The sequence below is a fragment of the Accipiter gentilis genome, chromosome 2 (genome assembly GCF_929443795.1).
Source record: "Accipiter gentilis chromosome 2, bAccGen1.1, whole genome shotgun sequence".
Classification (NCBI taxonomy): domain Eukaryota; kingdom Metazoa; phylum Chordata; class Aves; order Accipitriformes; family Accipitridae; genus Astur; species Astur gentilis.
The window spans coordinates 54,646,357-54,663,782 of NC_064881.1; the positions used below are offsets into that span (position 1 = coordinate 54,646,357).

The 17,426-nt window shown below is 65.0% G+C and overlaps 2 protein-coding genes across 2 annotated transcripts; one reads left to right on the plus strand and one right to left on the minus strand.

Moving 5' to 3' along the window:
- Positions 1–689: 689 nt before the first annotated feature.
- HGH1 (HGH1 homolog) lies at positions 690–4,608 on the minus strand. The gene is made up of 6 exons (XM_049820328.1): positions 4,064–4,608; positions 3,865–3,965; positions 3,035–3,133; positions 2,863–2,954; positions 1,346–1,468; positions 690–1,173 (listed from the first exon to the last, which is right to left on the minus strand). Exons 1-6 carry the CDS (start codon positions 4,591–4,593, stop codon positions 994–996), a joined length of 1,125 nt encoding a protein of 374 aa, XP_049676285.1. The 5' UTR covers positions 4,594–4,608; the 3' UTR covers positions 690–993.
- Positions 4,609–4,653: 45 nt separating this feature from the next.
- On the plus strand, positions 4,654–14,203 carry LOC126050688 (NFX1-type zinc finger-containing protein 1-like). Its single transcript, XM_049828895.1, has 14 exons — positions 4,654–5,493; positions 5,818–7,119; positions 7,267–7,423; positions 7,541–7,669; positions 8,204–8,349; positions 8,460–8,591; positions 8,666–8,762; positions 9,078–9,246; positions 9,347–9,466; positions 9,617–9,771; positions 10,102–10,247; positions 10,316–10,426; positions 10,510–10,605; positions 10,688–14,203. Exons 1-14 carry the CDS (start codon positions 4,654–4,656, stop codon positions 11,771–11,773), a joined length of 4,686 nt encoding a protein of 1,561 aa, XP_049684852.1. The 3' UTR covers positions 11,774–14,203.
- Positions 14,204–17,426: the final 3,223 nt, after the last annotated feature.

Consider the following 17,426-nt stretch of genomic DNA (forward strand, 5'->3'; position numbering starts at 1 on the left):
ACGGCGGGGGGACGGACACGACTTTTGGGGGGAGTCCGGGGGGGTTTTTAGGGGGGTGGTCGCCGAGCACAGGCTTGGCACAGCCTCCCCCAGCCCCCTCCGTGACCCCCTGCACAGATAGGGACCCCTCCCCACAGATGGGGGCACCCCCACAAACACGCAGGGGGGACACGGGGAAGGGTGACACTCTCCCGAGATGGCTCTTGGCTGCTGTGCACCGAAGGAGCACAGCTGTTGGTCCACAGCCCCAAAATCCTGCAGCGGGGTGACCACCGATGACCCCCAACCTACCCACCCCCCCGAAATTTCCCTCCACTCCCCACCTGGGAAGGAGAATCACCCACCAGACCCTGCTATGAACTAAGGGGAGGAGGGGTTGTCCCCCCCATGCCGGACAGGTAGGGAGCTATGGCCACATCTGGACCCCCCAAAAGGCAGCAGGGAGGTGAGGGGTGTCATGGCATGGAGGGGTCCCAGGGAGGGAGCACGCCCCAGGCTGGAGTGGGAGGGGGCTGAGCTTGTGGCCCCCCCCCCCCCCCCCCCCCAACAACTCCCCAGGGCTTGGGCCAGAGGAGGGGACCTGCTGTGACAGTGACAGGAGACACCTGCACCCCATCCCCAGGGCCCCCAACCTCCCCCCAGCACCCCCACTAAACTTCCCCTGGGGACCACGGCAGGTTTGGGCTGGAAACCTTTTATTTTATTTTACAAGGCACGTTGCGGCAGCTCAGCCCTCAGGAGAACTCCCAGGGCCAGCAGTAGGGCAGTCCCAGGGCGTGGGGAAGGAAACAACAGCCCCTTCCTGAATCTTCCACAACAGTAGCAGCAGAGCTGCACGAGGCAAGGGGGAACCCCTGCCCAGCAGGACCCCAAATTTGCTTCAGAAGCAGCGGGGAAAGACGGGGCCAAGCCACTGCCCCAAGGGGCCCAGCAAAGATCCCCCCACCACAGGAGCCGCAGCCTGGGGGTGACCTGGCCAAGCACAGCAGCCCCTCACTGCGACGGCTCTTCGGAGCGCGGCGTCAAGTCCCGCTCCTCCTGCTCCCGCCGCCACCGCTCCTGTTCCTCCTCCTCCTCCCGATCCAGGCGCTGCAGCTGCTGCTCCACCTCCTCAGGGATGTTCACCTCCAGCAGGTTCTCCATCCCTGGGCCAGGCTCGTCCCCTATCAGCACCTTTTCCCAGGAGGGGGGAGGAAAGCTCAGGGAGGGGGGACAGGCTGGTGGGAGTCCCCCAAGGGCTCTCTGCAAGGAGCCCAGCAGGGGAGCAGAGGCAGGACAGAGCCCTCGGAGCAGCTCTGCACCCTGGAGACCCATCCACCCCCCCCCCAGGGATCCTCTTCCCCACCTGAATGAGCTTCTCGCAGGCAGCCAGCACGGCAGGCTCCCGTTCCCAGCGGTGCAGCTCCCGCAGGATGAGGTACGTCCCCTTCTCCCTCACTGTGTGCCGGCCGGCCTTGGTGGCTGTGAGCTGCGAAAGAGACAAAAAGCGGCAGCGTGGGCAGGGAGTCCGGCGCAGCCGTGAGAGCGGTGAGAGCATCCAGCAAGGGATGCTGCACAGCAGGGCTCGGCCAGGTTCTCCGCTGGGCTGATGGTGCCTCTCCGAGTGGGAAATGAAATGCCCCACGGCATGGGGGGGCTGTCACAGAGCTGCTCTGACAGCCCTCCAATGTAGGAATGGCGACAGAGAGCCTGCCCGTGGGGAGAGGGTGACCCTGGCTCGTTGGTCCTTCTCACCCACTGAATCACAGGTGGGAAGGGACACCTGGTCCTCAAGCAGGGCCAGCCAGAGCCAGTGGCCCAGGACCACGGTCAGATGGGCTTTGAGTATCTCCAAGAACAGAGACTTCGCCACCTCCCTGGGCAGCCTGTGCCAGGGCTCCAGTACCCTCACAGTGAAAAACTGTTTCCTCATGTTCAAGTGTCACCTCCTGTGTTCCAGTTTGTGCCCGTGGCCTCCGGTCCTGGCACTGGGTGCCACTGGAAAGAGTCTGGCTCCTCTTCGCTCCCTCCCGGCAGGTATTTATAGACATTGCTGAGATCCTCCCGAGTCTTCATTTCTCCAGGCTGAGCAGTCCCAGCTCCCTCAGCCTTTCCTCACAGCAGAGATGCTCCAGTCCCTTCAGCATCTTGGTGGCCCTTCCCTGGACCATCTCCACTGTGTCCATGTCTCTCTCATACTGGGGAGCCCAGCACTGGACCCAGCACCCCCAGTGTGGCCTCACCAGCCCTGAGCAGATGTCCCTCGTCCTGCTGTGACACTGCTCTTCATGCAGCCCAGGACACCCTTTGCCACAGGAGCATGCTGCTAGCTCACGTTCAGCGTGGTGTTCACCGGGACCCCCAGGGCCTCGTCCGCAGAGCTGCTTTCCAGCCCATCATTCCCCTCCGTGTCCAGCTGCCTGAGGTCGTTCCTTCTCCTCAAGGAGCTCCACGAAGTCCTTGTCGGCCCGCTTCTCTAGCCTGGCGAGGTCCCTCTGTATGCCAGCACGACCCTCTGGTGTACCAGCCGCTCCTCCCAGCTCAGTGTCACCTGCAAATGTGCTGAGGGTACGCTCTGCCCCGTTATCGAGATGATTAATGAAGATGCTGAACAGGACTGGACCCCATATCGGCCCCTGAGGCACACCACTGGTCACTGGCCACTGACCAGACTTCCTGCTGTTGATCACTGCCTTCAGAGCCTGTCCGATTTTCAATCCACCTCACTGCCTGCTCGTCCAGCCCAAACATGATCGCTTCTCCGTGAGGATCTCCCAGCAGACAGCGCCTTCTGGGGCGGTCCTGAACACCTTTCTACTCCCAGGAGCCCCCACCTGGGCTCTCGCCCTCAGCCCCACTGCAATTTGCACCAGAAGGACCCACCAGCATGATGGCTTCCAGCAGCATCTTCCGGATGTCAGGTTCTTCCTCTCGCTGCTTGTCCTGTGGCAGGTACTGCAGGTCCACAGGCAGCCCTGGGGGAGAGACAGACTCAGGGGGAAGCACACGGCCAGCAGCCCCCAGATGCCCACCACCCACTCTGACACTCACTTACTTTCCATCTCATCCTCAGGAAATTCCTCGGGGCCTGCTAGAGGCAGGAGGAGGAAGGGCAGAATGTCGACCTCCTCACTCAGCAGCCACTCGTGGTCCTCTGGGGACAGCCTGGGGTCAGGAGCCGCCACAGCCAGAGCGGCAAGCCCAGCCCGGACCCCTGTGGTGGGCTGACCCCAGCCAGCAGCTCAGACCCCACCCAGCCACTCACCCACTCCTGCCCCAGCAGCGGAACTGGGGAGAGAACGGGGAGGGCAAAAGCGAGAAAAACTTGTGGGTCAAGATAAAGTGAAGAGAGAAAACAAAACAAACACAAACCAAAAGCCCCAAGCAATGCAAAGGCACTGATCACTCAGCCCAGACCGATACCCAGCCTGTCCCCATGCCATGGCTGCTTCGGCCACCCCATTTTTGAACTGACAGTGACGCTGTAACGTTGGGGACAACCCTCTGGTCTATGGGGATCAGCCGTCCTGCCTGTATCATCCCCCCCCCCCCCCCCGGTAACTTTCTGGCTGGTGAGAAACAGAGGCAGTCTTGACGCTGCCCGAGTACCGCTCAGCACTGGCTAAACCCAGCCAGCATCACCCACACTAGCTAAACCCGGCCAGCATTACCAGCCCTGCTTTGGTCACCCGTCTAAAACACAGCACCATGCGGGCTGCTATGAAGAAAGTAAATTCCACCCCAGCCAGACCCAGCACCCTCCCAGCTCCCAGCAGCGCTGGCAGGCCCCCTCGCAGCCCAGGACGAGGGCAGCACACCCCGGCAGGTGCCAGCAACCGGTGCCACGGGCCAGGGCAGCGGCTGGGGTCTGCCCGGGGCTCTCACCGTACTCGAAGCAGCAGTTCCTCAGTGCCCCCACGACTCCCCGGCGATGGACGACGGAGTCCTGGTACTGCGTGAAGGGCAGCAGCCGCTGCACCGAGCACCTGCGGGAGAAGAACCGTCACACCGGGCCGGAGAGACACACACACCACCTCCCACCATACACCCCCCTTCCCAGGCCCCGGGCACTGCCGTACCGTACCGGGAGCGATCGAGGAGCCCACGGCGGCCCTCGGGCAGCTGGCTGAGGTTGCAGAGCAGCGGGCCGAGCTGGGAGGGCGGCCGAGGTTGACCGAGCGCCTGGAGGAGCGGCTCCAGCCCGGGGCCGCCCTCCCGCAGGCCCCGCAGCACCCGCCGAGCCGCCCCCCGCTCCCGGCAGAGGTTAGCCAGCACCCCGCAGGCCGGCCCGCCCGGCAGCAGCCCCAGTAGAGCTGGCAGCGCGGCCAACAGCGGTTCGCGGGCCGCCGGTTCGGCCGAGAGGTTCACCAGGCAGCCCAGAGCGTGGCGGGCCGCCGGCGGGGACGGCCCCGCCGCCAGCTCCAGCAAGGCCGCCACGGCCGCCGGTTGTCCCGCCAGCAGCCGCCGCCCCGCCGCGTCCCCCGACAGGGCCAGCGCCGCCTCCGCCGCGCCCTCCCGCGCCGCCTGGCCCGCCGCCGGGGACAGCAGCTCCACCAGCTCCGCCGCCGCCGCCTCCTCCTTCTCCTTCGCCGCCATGGCGGGCGCCTCCAACATGGCGGCCGTCTCCAGGTAACGGCGAAGCCCAGTCGCGGCGATGGGCGGGCGCGGCAGCCAATGAGCGCCGCGCGGGCGGGGGCCGCCCCGCGGCTGCCCCAATCTGCGGCAGAGCAGCCGCCAAAGGGGGAGGGCCCAGTGAAGAAAGGCCTTCTGGGGAGGGAGGGCCGCCCGGCACGCTTACAGGGCCCCGCCCTCGCGGCCCCGCCCTCCCCTGGGCCCCGCCCCCTGGCCCTGCGGCGCCGCGGGGTCCTAGTGCGAGTGGGGCCGGGCTCGGGGGCCGGTGGGAGGGCGGTGGGGCGGGGCTTGAGTGCCCCACGCGAGTCCGTGGAGGGGGTCACGGCTCACCCCCCCTCCTCCCCCGGTTGGGGGGAGTCACGGCGTGGCGCTGCCGTTTCCCCGTGGCCCTTCACCGGGAAGCCCACGCCTGACCGCCGTCAGCCCCACGGTCCCGTGGTCGCCGCGATCGCCCCGTGGGCACCCGGTCCTTCCCCGGCGGGACGACGGTGGGAGCAGACCCCGGGTCCCCCCACCCCTCCGCCGGGGAGCCGCCCGATGGGCTCCCGGAACCTCCCTGCTCGCTTGTCCCCTGCCAGCCAGCAGATCCCGGCGTGGCCAAGCCCCCCGTGGGGAGCAGGGACCCCCTGCGGGCCCGGTGCTGACCCCGGTGGGGCTCCGGTGCGGGCGCAGGGGCGGCTCCGATGCGGGCGCGGGGGCGGCGCCTCCGGGCTCAGTTTCTGTTTCTCCGCTCGAAAAGTCTTTGGGCGAGCAGTGCGGGAACCGCCCTTGTCTGATCGCCCGGAGCCCGCCCGGAGCATCCCCGGAGCCTTCCCGGGGCATCCTCGGAACCCTGCCGGAGCCCCTCCAGAGCATTCCCAGAGCCCCCCCAGAGCATCCTTGGTACCTCTCCCGGAGCTTCTCCCAGTGCCCATCCCAGCCCTATCCAGGCCATCCCCGGCGCTGGCGGCAGCCCAGGACCCCCGCCGCGGGGTAGCCGTACCCCACGCGTGACCCCAAGGGACACCCCGAGGCAGGTGAGTGGGACCGGGGCCGGCTGGGAAGGGGAGCAGCCCCCATCCCCACATGCCCCACTCCCACCCCAACTCCCGTCAGCCGCAGCCCGGGGGCCACGCGTCCCCGTCCCCGCGTGGGACGATGTGACGCCGCGTCCCCTCGTCCCGCCGGGACCTCTCCCCACCCCGCGCCCAGCCCTGCGGCCCAAAGCGGCGGCGGTCGGCGAGCCCCGATGGGGACTGGGATGCCCCGTACAACGGCCGGCCGGCTTCCGAGCCGGGGCGCAGCGACGAGCCCCCCGACCTCCTGGGCAAGCTGGAGCAGCTCTGCGACAGCAGCCCCCGGCAGCTCCTGCCTTTCCTGCGGGACCACATGCTGGAGCTGGACCGGCTGCTGGCCCGCCGGGACCTGAGTCCGGCCCAGGTGTACACACTGCTGCGGACCCTCGGGGCCGCCCTGGAGCAGGGGGGAGCGCGGCAGCCCCCCACGCCCCTCCTGGCCCTGCTGCTGACCCGGGATTTCATCCTGGGGGACCTGCTGAGGTTCATCACGGAGCTGGACACCTTCCAGTGCCGGGAGAGACGGATCTCCCAGGAGGTGGTGGGGGACACGGTGGTCGCTCTCCACCGCCTGCTGACCGCCTGCCCCGGCCACGTGCCGACGCTGCTCTGCTACCCCGTCGACCTCCTCTTCTGCACCGTGCAGCGGCTCCAGGGCCGCGGCTTCCAGTTCTCCTGGCTCATCCAGCAGCGCCTACACGACGCCAGGCGTCGGGTGGACGCGGCTTTCCCCCACCGCCACCGCCCCGCCGGCGCCTGGCGGGACGACTTCCGCGAGGTGCCGGTGATCCCCGCGCCCGAGGAGCTTTTTGGGGAGGCGGAGGGCCGGCTGCGCCCCAACCCGTGCCGCGGGGCGCACGAGAGCGCCGCAGCCTACCTGGACCTGCACTTCCGACTGTTGCGGGAGGATTTCCTCAAGCCGCTGCGGGACGGCATCGCGGCGGCGTTCTCCCTCGGCGGCCCCGACGGCGACGGGGCGGCGCTCAGCCTCTACCGGGGGGTGCAGCTCCACGCCGTGGCCGCCACGCTGGCCGGCCCCGTCTACCTGGCCCGTTTCTTGCCCCGCACCGGCCCGGCCGCCGCCGAGTGCCTGAAGAGCGGCTCCCTCACCTGCCTCCTCTCCGAGGACTGCAGCCACGTGCTCTTCGGGGTGGTGGCCGGGGTGCCGAAGCAGAGGGCGGCCCACCGGGACCGCGTCTGGCTGCACATCCAGACCTACGGCCACCAGCAGCTCCTCACCCACCTGGGAAGAACCAGCTTCACCATGGTGGAGTCCCCGGCCTTCTTCGAGGCGTACCGGCACGTGCTGGAGGGGCTGCAGGAGCTGAGCCCCGCCGCCGTGCCCTTCGGCCGCTACCTGGTGCACTGCAAGCCCTCCATCCGCCGCCCCGCGCACCTCGGCGCCCACAGGCTCTTCAACCTCGCGCCGCTGCTGCCGGACGGCAAGGAGAAGGTGAGTCGCGGCAGGGACCCCGCTGGCAGCGCAGGGCTCGCAGGACCCCCCCGGGCAGACGCCGGCTGCCCTCAACCATGGCCGCAGCTGTCAGAGTCCGGCCGGGCTGCACCGCCACGGGCACCCCATCCCCACTCTTTGTTTCAGGGAGAGAAGCCGGCGGTGGACCTCTCTGCCGTGAGCCTGGAGGACCCGGAGGTCTGGTCCCCGAAGACTTTCCCCCACTTGGACGAGTCGCAGCTCGCAGCCATCCGGCTGGCGCTGAGCAGGGAGTTTGTGCTTATCCAGGGCCCCCCCGGCACGGGTACGTGCTGACGCCGGCACCCCAGCGGTGGCCCCCAGCACCGTCCCAGCTGGGGGTCCGTGGGGGCAGAATGGGGCTTTCCCTGCCCCCAGCGCACACAGGCACTTTCCTCCCCAGGCAAAACCTTCATCGGACTCAAGATCACAGAGCTGCTGCTGCGAAACCAGGGGGCCGAACCGTGGGGGGAGCAGCCACCCCTTTTGGTGGTGTGCTACACCAACCATGCCCTCGACCAGTTCATGGAAGGTGCTGGTCCCAGCCCCGGTCCTTCTCCCCGCAGACCCCTCGTGCCTGGCGTGGGCTGAGCCAGCAGCACGCCTGTCCCGCCGGCAGCCTGATGCTCACGGGTGTCGTTCCTGTTGCCCGTCACATCCCCACTCTGGCTGGCTGGGGTCACGCTCCCCACGGGGCAGCACTGCCGCCGCACCGGCACGCAGCAGCCCATGGGCTGGCACGGGCTGGCAGGGTGGTCGGGGGGCAGGTTGGGCATGGCCATGGCGTCGGTGTGGAGGTTGGGCATGGCCATGGGGCTGGTGGGCAAGTTAGGTATGACCATAGGGTTGGTGTGGATGTTGGGCATGGCCATGGGGTCGGTGGGCAAGTTAGGTATGACCATGGGGTTGGTGTGGATGTTAGGCATGGCCATAAGGTTAGTGTGGAGGTTGGGTATGGCTGTGGGGTTGGTATGGAGGTTGGGCATGGCCATGGGGTCAGTGGGCAAGTTGGGCATGGCCATGGGGTTGGCCTGCAGGCTGCCAGCCTGCCCCTCTCCTCCCCCAGGCATCCTCCAGTTCCAGCCCTCCAAAGTGGTGCGCATCGGGGGAAAATGCCGAAGCAAGAAGGTGATGGGCTGCTCCCTGCAGCTGCTCCGGCAAAGAGCGTTCTGCGGGCCATGGGGGGCCAGCAGCCGGCGGCAGTACGCGCAGGTATGGGGCCGGGCCCCTCTCCCCCACTCCCACCCGGCAGCTCGCCGGCCGCAGGGGCTCGGCATGTCCCGCTCTCGCTTCGCCACAGCGGCTCTTGCCTCCCCCCCCAGATGCGGAGCGCCTTGCAGGAGCAAGAGAGGAGCATCGCCTTCCGCACGGAGGTGCGGGGGCTGCTCCACCGCGGCATCCTCACCGCCAGCGAGCTGGAGACAGAGATCATGAATGATGACCTGCTCTTCACGGTGGGGGTGTGGGCAGCCGTCGCAGCCCTGCTGGGGGGCTGGGGCTGAGTTCAACCTTCCCCGTTCCCCCCCAGGGTGCCGTGCATCTGGACATGCTGCAGTGGCTGCAGGTGCAGCCCACGGTGCCGCCGGAGGACGGGAGCCCGCGGCGAGGCCAGGACCACGTGGCAGGTGACCCTCGCTGCCGCTTTCGGCCCCGGCCAGGGTCATGGTGGGGGGAACTTGGGAAGCCCCCAGCCCGACTGGCATCGGGCACAGCAGGAGTGACCCAGCAGGAGTGAGAGCCCCCGGGGGGACCCGAGGCAGAGGTGGGGGGCAGACGTGGGGCTGCCCTGGGGACAGGGGAGGAGGAGGGCTGTCCCCATCTCCAAGCCCCCAGGGATGCGGGCTGTCCCCGTCCCAGCGATGCCCAGTGGGATGCCACGGGGCACGGTCCCACAGGTCCCACGGGGCCATCACCCAGAGCTTCCACGGCTCTGCCCCCAGGCACGGAGCAAGGGACCGGGGGGGGCCGAGGGGGCCCTGGGGTGGAGGAGAGCTGGGAACCGCGCAGGGACGAGCGGTGCCTGGACGAGGAAGAGGAGCTTGACCCCGCGGAGGCCGAGAGGAGACGAGCACGGGAGAAGTTCGCCTACATCATCCCTGAAAAGGAGGGGTATGGCCCTGCACCCTCCCGCCGGCCGGGACCCCAGGGACATGCTGGGGCTCACTGGTAGTGGGGGCACTGACGGCCGCGTCCGTCTGTCCATCCCCAGCCCGCTGGACGCCCAGCTGGCCCGCCGGCTGCAGGACAGCGATGCCATGACCGACAGGGAGGTCGGGCACCTGAGGAGCCTCTGGCAGCTCCGGCTCGGCGACCGGTGGCGGCTCTACAGGTCTCACCGCCCCATCCCCCCCCACGGTGGATCCCCAGGGAGGAGAGGCCGGCGACACGGCAACCCCGGCACCAGTGCGGGGTCCCTGTCCCCACACGCTGGTGGCCCGGGACTGTCCCCCATGGTGACCCCATCCCGTGCCGGCAGCAGGCGGTGGCTGGGTGCCTACGGCGCGGTGTTGGAGGAGGCACTGGCGAGGCAGCTGGAGGAGTATGAGCAGAGCGCAGCCCAGTTGGCCCAGTACCAGCTCCAGAAGGACCTGCAGATCCTCAGGCAGAGCCGCGTCATCGGGATGACGACCACGGGTGGGATAGACACCGCGGCGGGGCTGGGGCTGGTGCTGGTAGTGGTGCCAGTCGTAGCGAAAGTGCAATTTCTGGTGCCGGTGCTGGTGCAGCTTCCAGTGCCAGTGTTGGTGCCAACGCTGGAGCCGGTGCCAGTACCAGTGCTGGTGGTGGTGTTGGTGCCGTCTCCAGTGCCAGTGCTGGTGGTGCTGGAGCCGGTGCCTGCCCCCAAAGGGGCCATGGGAGGCGGGTGAGGAGCCCGGGGTGGAGGAACCAGGGGATGTCCCACGGGGCGCTGGGTGGACCCTGCCGGGATGCCGGCTCCTTCACCGGGCTCATCCCCGGTTCCAGGGGCTGCCAAGTACCGCAAGCTGCTGCAGAGCGTCCAGCCCCAGACGGTGATCGTGGAAGAGGCTGCAGAGATCCTGGAGGCGCACGTCCTGACCTGCCTCACCACCTCCTGCAAGCACCTCATCCTCATCGGGGACCACCAGCAGGTAGGGTGCCCCGGCCCCCCGTGCCGGTGCCCATCGGCACACCACGGCGAGCCAAACCCCCTTTGCAGCTGAGACCCAAACCGGCCGATTACACCTTGGAGAAGAAATACCGCCTCGGCATCTCCCTCTTCGAGCGGATGATCAACAACAAGATCCCCCACGTGCAGCTGCTGTGCCAGGTGAGTCAGACCCTCCCCCTGCCGCCCACCCTGTGCCGGGGGGACTGCCACCATGGCTCGAGCCTCCGCCGTGTCCCCGGCAGCACCGCATGCGCCCGGAGATCTCCCAGCTGCTCGTCCCCTTTTTCTACGAGGCGCTGAGGGACCACCCGGCCGTCGGCGGCTACGAGAAGATCAAGGTGGGGGGATAGACCACTGCAGGGCAGGTGCGAGGACGGGGCCAGTCCCCTGACGCCCACGTGTGTCCCCCTCCCCTGGCAGGGCGTCGAGAGCAGCGTCTTCTTCATCCAGCACGCGGGAGCCGAGGACCACAGCGGCCACACCGGCAGCTACAGCAACCGCTCGGAGGCCACTTTCCTGGTGCACCTCTGCAAGTACCTGCTGGAGCAGGGCTACGCCAAGGGGCAGCTCACCGTCCTGACACCCTACAGCGGCCAGGTGGCCACCATCCGGCAGCTGCTGGCCAGGAGGGACATGGCCAAGGTTGCCGTCTGCACCGTGGATGACTTCCAAGGGGAGGAGAGCGACATCGTCCTGCTCTCGCTGGTGCGGAGCAACCCGGAGGGGCGGATCGGCTTCCTCGGGGACCGGCACCGCGTCTGCGTGGCTTTCTCCCGCGCCAGAAAGGGCTTCTACTGCATCGGCGACCTGGAAGGCATCGCGCGGGGCGCCGGCGGCCGGCTCTGGGCCGAGATCCTGGCCGCCCTGAAGAGCAAGGGCCTGGTGGGCGACGGGCTGGCGCTGACCTGCCAAAACCACCCCGAGGTGACGGCGACGGTGCGGGACGCCTCCGACTTCAGGCAAAGCCCCGAGGGCGGCTGCAGGCGCCGGTGCCGGGTGCCGCTGCCCTGCGGCCACCCCTGCCTGCGCCACTGCCACCCATGCGACCGCGAACACCGGCGGGTGCACTGCTGCCAGCCCTGCGCCCGGCCGCCCTGCGAGCGCGGCCACCCCTGCCCCAAGATGTGCTGGGAAGAGTGCGGCCCTTGCCTCAAGAAGGTGGAGAAGGTCCTGCCCCGCTGCGGCCACCGGCAGCGCCTGCCGTGCCACGTGCCGGCCGAGCACTGGCGCTGCCAGGAGCCCTGCCCGCGGCCGCTCGCCTGCGGCCACCCCTGCCCGCGGCGCTGCGGCGACGACTGCGGTGGGGACGACTGCGGTAGGGATGGCTGCCGCAGGGAGGACTGCAATGGGGACGACTGCGGCGGGGACGACTGCAGCGGGGACGGCTGCAGCGGGCACAACTGCGGCAAGGCGGTGGAGGGGGTCCTGCCGCACGTCCAGCCTGCCTGCACCCAGCAAGAGCTGGCTGCTCCCTGCCAGGAGAGTAGCCGGCAGAGCCCGGAGTGAGGGTGTCCCTGCAGCCGGTCCCACTGCTGGTGCAGGGCCAGATCCGTGCCGGCTGCTGCTCCATGGTCCCCTGCCAGCGGCGCAGCTCGGGGGGTCCCTCCGGGCAGGAGCTGGGGGCTGCGGTGCTGCTGGCACGGTGCTGCCCGCAGTCCCGCTTCCTGGCTGTGCCGGGAGCCGTGCCCTCCCCAGTGCCTCCCCTGCTCCATCCCGGGTGGCATCTCTGCAAGTCCCGACTGATCCCAGACTATTGGCTGTTCCCAACTCGATCCTGCCTGGTCCCACGGCGATGCCAAACTCGATGCCAGCCCACGGCAATCTCCAACTTGATCCCAGCTGCGCCCACGGGAAGTCCCAGCTCAGTCCTGACAGGCACCTCGGCATTTCCCAACATGATCCCAGCTGGACCCACAGCAATTCCCAACTTGATCCTGGCTGGAGCCACGGTGACACCCAAAAGCCTCCTGCACCCCCCAGTGCCTTCAACAGCCACTGCCACCGGCCTTGGGCATGGGCTCTATTCCCTTCGGTGGAGCAGAAGTGCCATCACGGTACCGGCACGGGTGACACCGTACGAGGGACAAAACGTCCACCCCTGCCCCAGATAGGTTCAGCCTTGCAGGGGTTCGGCTGGTTGCGGCTCTCCAGGCTGCAGCAGCAGAACTGGGGACCCCGCTCCCCTCCGCATCCCCCTTCAGTCCCTGCGTTGCTGTGCCACTTTGCTGAGTAACTAAAGCCTGAACAAAGCCACCCTCGTTTCTGCTGCCCGTCAATCCTTGCATCTCAGCATCCGTGGTTCACCAGGCAGCCCGGCAGCCCCGCGGTCGCCTTCGGCTGTCCCCGGTGAGCCTGTCCCCCCCGGGGAGCGGGTGGTCCCAAGGGTCCCACGCTCCCGCTGAGCGCATCTACAGCCCGAGGGTCCCCGTTGATGCCGTCCCCAGGAAGGAGAAGGCTCTCTCTGCAGGGATGGGTGGCTCCCACGCTGGGAGAAAAACCCTCGTCCTCTTGGGGTGGGTGAATGGGTTACGGGGGTTCCTGGCACTGGCGACGCACCCGGAGGGGATCCCGGCTGCTGGTCAGCAATGCTTTTCTCTGGGAGCACGGAAGAAGCAGGAACAGAAGGTGCCCAGGCTTGGCCAGGGGATTTGGATGGAGTTTGTACATCCAGATGGTCAATGCGAATTCCAGGCACCGCAGCCAAACTCCCTTCCTGCAGCTCGTGGGGAGAAACGGCAAAAACCCCAGTTCTAAATGCTCGACCTCCGGGGCTGGCGGCGGGTTCTTGCACGGGCAGCCAAAGGCAAAAGGGACAGTGCTCTTCGCTGGGTGACAAAGCAAGATGCAGCAAAGAGCCCGACACCAGCCCTTTCCAAAGGAAAACACTGGAGTTGAGGTCATTTTAGTGCTCCGGTCCCAGGCGATGCTCCCGAAAGGAGATGCACCAGCATCGTCCCTGCCGTGACAGCTGGCAGCTGCGTCCCACCGCTGCGGCTCCCTGCAAAGGGCTGGGCAGTCGAGTAAATCCCAGATAATGACATTGGCTGCTTGAGAACAGATTTATACTGCATTAAGGCTGTGGGCATAGGTACAATTTTGGAAGGTAAATGGATAATACCAGTCAAGGAGGTCGGTTCTTCCTCCGCACTGACCTCTCCGAGCAGGCAAGGGAAGCGACATTCTGGTCACTGGGGTTTAGGAGAGAAAATTCTGCGTAGGGGAAATAGTCCTGGATGCATCACACTAAAATACTGAATTATTTTTTTTTAATTTAGAAACCTGAAACACAGATGCAATTGTATAATTTCTAAAAACTCGTCTTTTACAAAACCCAGCTTTACGGTCTGGGGATTCTCCTCAGCACATCTGAGTGAGGGCACGTGAAGAGAGGCTGAAGCACCACTTAATGTGCTTTCCAAGGTGTAAAATCCAGCTGATGTATCAGCAGATATGACACAGAGGATCAAAAATAAGCAGCATTTGCTCATTATAAAGCTGTTTCAGCAAGAGGGTGCTGAGAGCACAGCCTGGCTCCTTGCAGGCTGGAAAAACAAGTTATAGGAGAGTTCTCAAAGAAACCTCAATTCCATGGCTGTCCAATGCATGACTAAAACAGAAGTTCCAGGGTCTATAAACTAAACAAATCAAGACTTCAAAATTTAACACAATCCCCCCAAAATACTGCGGTGCTGTGCACAGAAACTTCAGGCAGAAGGAAAAACAAACTTAAAAGGGGAAAACTGTCATAATACAAACTGTTTGTGCCGCTTCAAGCCTGCACTGGGGTGACGAGCAGCCTGAGAAACCCAAACAAGATGTGGAGAAGTTTGGGGGTCCCCTCAGCACTGGGGGGTCCCAGCTGGCAGCGCGGGAGAGCCTTGCGGTTTGCCTATGGAAAATGCTGGCTGCTGGGAGCAGGGAGATGTTGTATCGACCATCCCACACACTCTAGGGGGGTAGCTTTTCCTCTTAATTTTATTTTTAAATAATAATAATAATGATAATAATAATAATAAAAATAATTCTTGATTTTTTTCATCTTCTTTTGCTCCTTTAGCATTCCCCAGGCTCACCTGGGGGCAGGAGAGGGGGTGCGTGTGCCGCTGTGCCGGACTGCTGCAGCCCAAGGTCCCGCTCCCAGAGTTCCTGGGGGGCTCCTGGTACGTCACCCACGGCCAGCGGCTCGGGGTTGGGAGCTCCCCGGCACGGTACCCGGGTGAATAAGTGGCCAAGCCCCAGCAGGGACAAGCTGGCACTTTCCCACAGGGATTGCAGGATCTAAGATCCTGGGAAGCCGCACAGATACTTCAGCAGGAAAGCAGCCGAACGTCTTCGCCGGGATGCTTCCCGTTGGATGAGCAGCGGTGCTCTGCTCCCCGGGTGGCACAGCAGATGCTACGAGCAAATTATACGAGAATCGGTGTCCTCTCTCCGATGAAGAATTTGTTTTCCCGCCCTTGGAGATCCTCTGATTATATCACTGTTCTTGCTTTTTCCTCTTCAAAGATCTTTTAATTAAGCTGACTGTATTTATAAACACCAACATCGTTAATTTGCACTCTCCCTGCTTCAAAGGCCGTTCATCCCTACCGCATCGACCCCTTGGCTGACGGCATCCCTCCCACGCAGGGGTTTTGCATCCACCCCCGAAGACGGGTGCTGCCTTCCCCCTCAGCCCCCCGCGGCACCGGTACCCGGATGCACCGACCACAAACCATCCCACTCGCCCTGGAGCACGCACAACAGGTAATTGCAATTACACTGCTGCAATTAAGCGTCTCCTTTCTCCCAGCGATGTAGAGGGAGAAGCGTTTCTTCCTCTGACCCGCCCTGGCTGGATGCCTGGGACCGGGTTTTCCCATGGGATTCTCCTTCAGGACAAGAGACCGCTCTCGCCCCCTCCCATGAAACCCACCCGAGCACGGGCAGGTCCCGGAGCCACGGTGGGCACGGCAGAGCACGGCTCCGACCTTCTCCTACCCGAGCCTCATGCCTGGATAACGCTCTGGGAGGGAGCGCGGCTCCACAGGCCGGCTCCGGCAGCCTTTAAAAATACATCAGGGCTCGTAGGCCACCAAAAACCCGCAGCCGGAGAGGCCTGGGGACAGCGAGCTCAGCTCCAAAGCGTTCCAGCATCTCGATCATCTCCTGCACACAGCAGGAGTGAAGCATTCAGCAGAACGGGGCTCTGCAGCCGCGGCGTGATGCCCTGGCATGTGCAGACCCAGAGCCTTGCTGCCAGGAGGTGCCAGAGAGAGAAGCGACTTTGCCACTGGATGCTTTATTAAATAGGGTATTTTTTTTGCATCAGAAGTGCACTGGATGAGCCCAGTCAGCGTGGCAGGAGCAGCCCTGGCTGCCTTTCCCAGACGCTTTCAGTGATGGAGGGGGAGATGCCTCCTCCAAGCCCTGGCAAAGCCGCGCACGGCTGCAAGCCCTGCCGGTGCTCGGGATGAGATCCCGTGGCGTCTGTCTTTCTCCGGACCACCCAGCTGCCTGCAGCCGGGCAGGACAGGCAGCGTGTGCGCATCGGCGCTGGGGTCTCAGCGCCCTGCCCGTGCCGGCGAGCGCCCGTGAGGCTGCAGCGGGCAGCCTGGCCCCGGGCACCCTGCGGCGGCTCCGGCAACCCCGGCGCTGGTGCAAAGCTCACCGCCTGCTGCTGCCGCTACGGCGCCGTGCCAACAGCAAGACACGGTCAGCGCATGAACCGCTGCGCATCTCTGGAGGGAGAGAGGGGCACGCGCCTGTGAACGGCCCACGGTGCGCAGAGCCCTCAGGTGGGTTTGGAAGGTGCCGGCCAGCCGCCAGTCCCCTCGTGCCGGGCTCACCGAAGCCTGGGCTGCTCCCACCCGCTGCCTCCGGATCCGTCCCTCTGCCTTGTCGGGGGATGCAACAAGTCTATGGAATTCCTGACAGTTCGAGAACAGCGCGACCTTGAGCAGCTTGTAGTATATCCTTGAGAAGTCTGGAAAGATCCGAGAAGACCAGTACGAAAACAAGATAGTGATAAGAAGAACCGTCCTGACAAACTCACCAATCATGAATTGTTAGTTACTAAGCCAATCACATACTAACACATACTCTGAAGAAGGGGATAAAAAGGTGTGTTAGAACAATAAAGTAGCCATTTTGCGTGATCTATTACTTGTCGTGTCCGTCTCTACCGCGACACCGCCTCTCCCACGGAGCTTGGTCGTGAGCTGGCTGGAGCCGTGCTTGAGCTCTGCTAAACCAAAATTTGCCCCATTGAGGGCTGGGAGACGAGGAGCCCCTAGTCCCAGGCAGCCCAGTTCGCCCGTGCCGTGTCTGCGTGCCAGTGAAGGAGCTGATGCAGGTGAGTCTCTGGCAGTGAAGGAACATTGTCCCTGGGGCAAACGATGGAGTCACTGCTGGGAAGGGTGGCTGTACGCACGACCGGCACCCGCACAGAGCTGTCATGGATGGAGCCGCCTTGGCTGCCTTGGGGAGCTCACACCGGCCCTGCCCCGGGTTGTCCCCAGGCTTTGGGGCGTCCTGGAGCTCCCTGTGCTCATTAGAGTGGCTGCGCTTCGTTAGCTACAATCTTCCAAAGCCAAACCTCTGCTCTGCTTCTGCGTGGCTCTGCTGCTCCCATGCTTGCACCGCTGGAGTTAGGCATGAGGGGTTTGTGGTACAAGGCTGCACCAAACGTACCCCGGGCGCATGAAGGTCACCTCAGTTCTTCCAAAAAATCCCAGGAGCTGCCTCCTTTCCTCTTGTGTGAAATTTGCACCATATGGCAGGTCACTGCTGCGCCGGGAAGCTCCCGCGCTCCCTAAATGGCAGCCTGAGCAATGCAGCAGTGACTGACGTCCGTCTTCCCACTGCCTGAGCTGCAGCACAGCTCATTAGTGTCCTGCTTTAATGAGAGTTTAACCATCGGTCTTCCTCTCCACATAGGGTGAACCCACAGGACGAGGCTCACACCCGAGTGGCGGCTGCCTCAGCTCCTCCTTGGGTGCTCCATCCCATAGCAAATACATGGCAGTCAGGAGGAGAAAACTTGCCAGAAGTTAATATCAAAAAAGTGACTTTTGAGGTTCGAGGTATCTGACAACTGATGGCACGAGCTGGCACTGCCAGCTGCTCGTATCCCGGCGTTCCCAACGTGCTGCAGCGCGGCGTGCACTGCAAGCTTCGC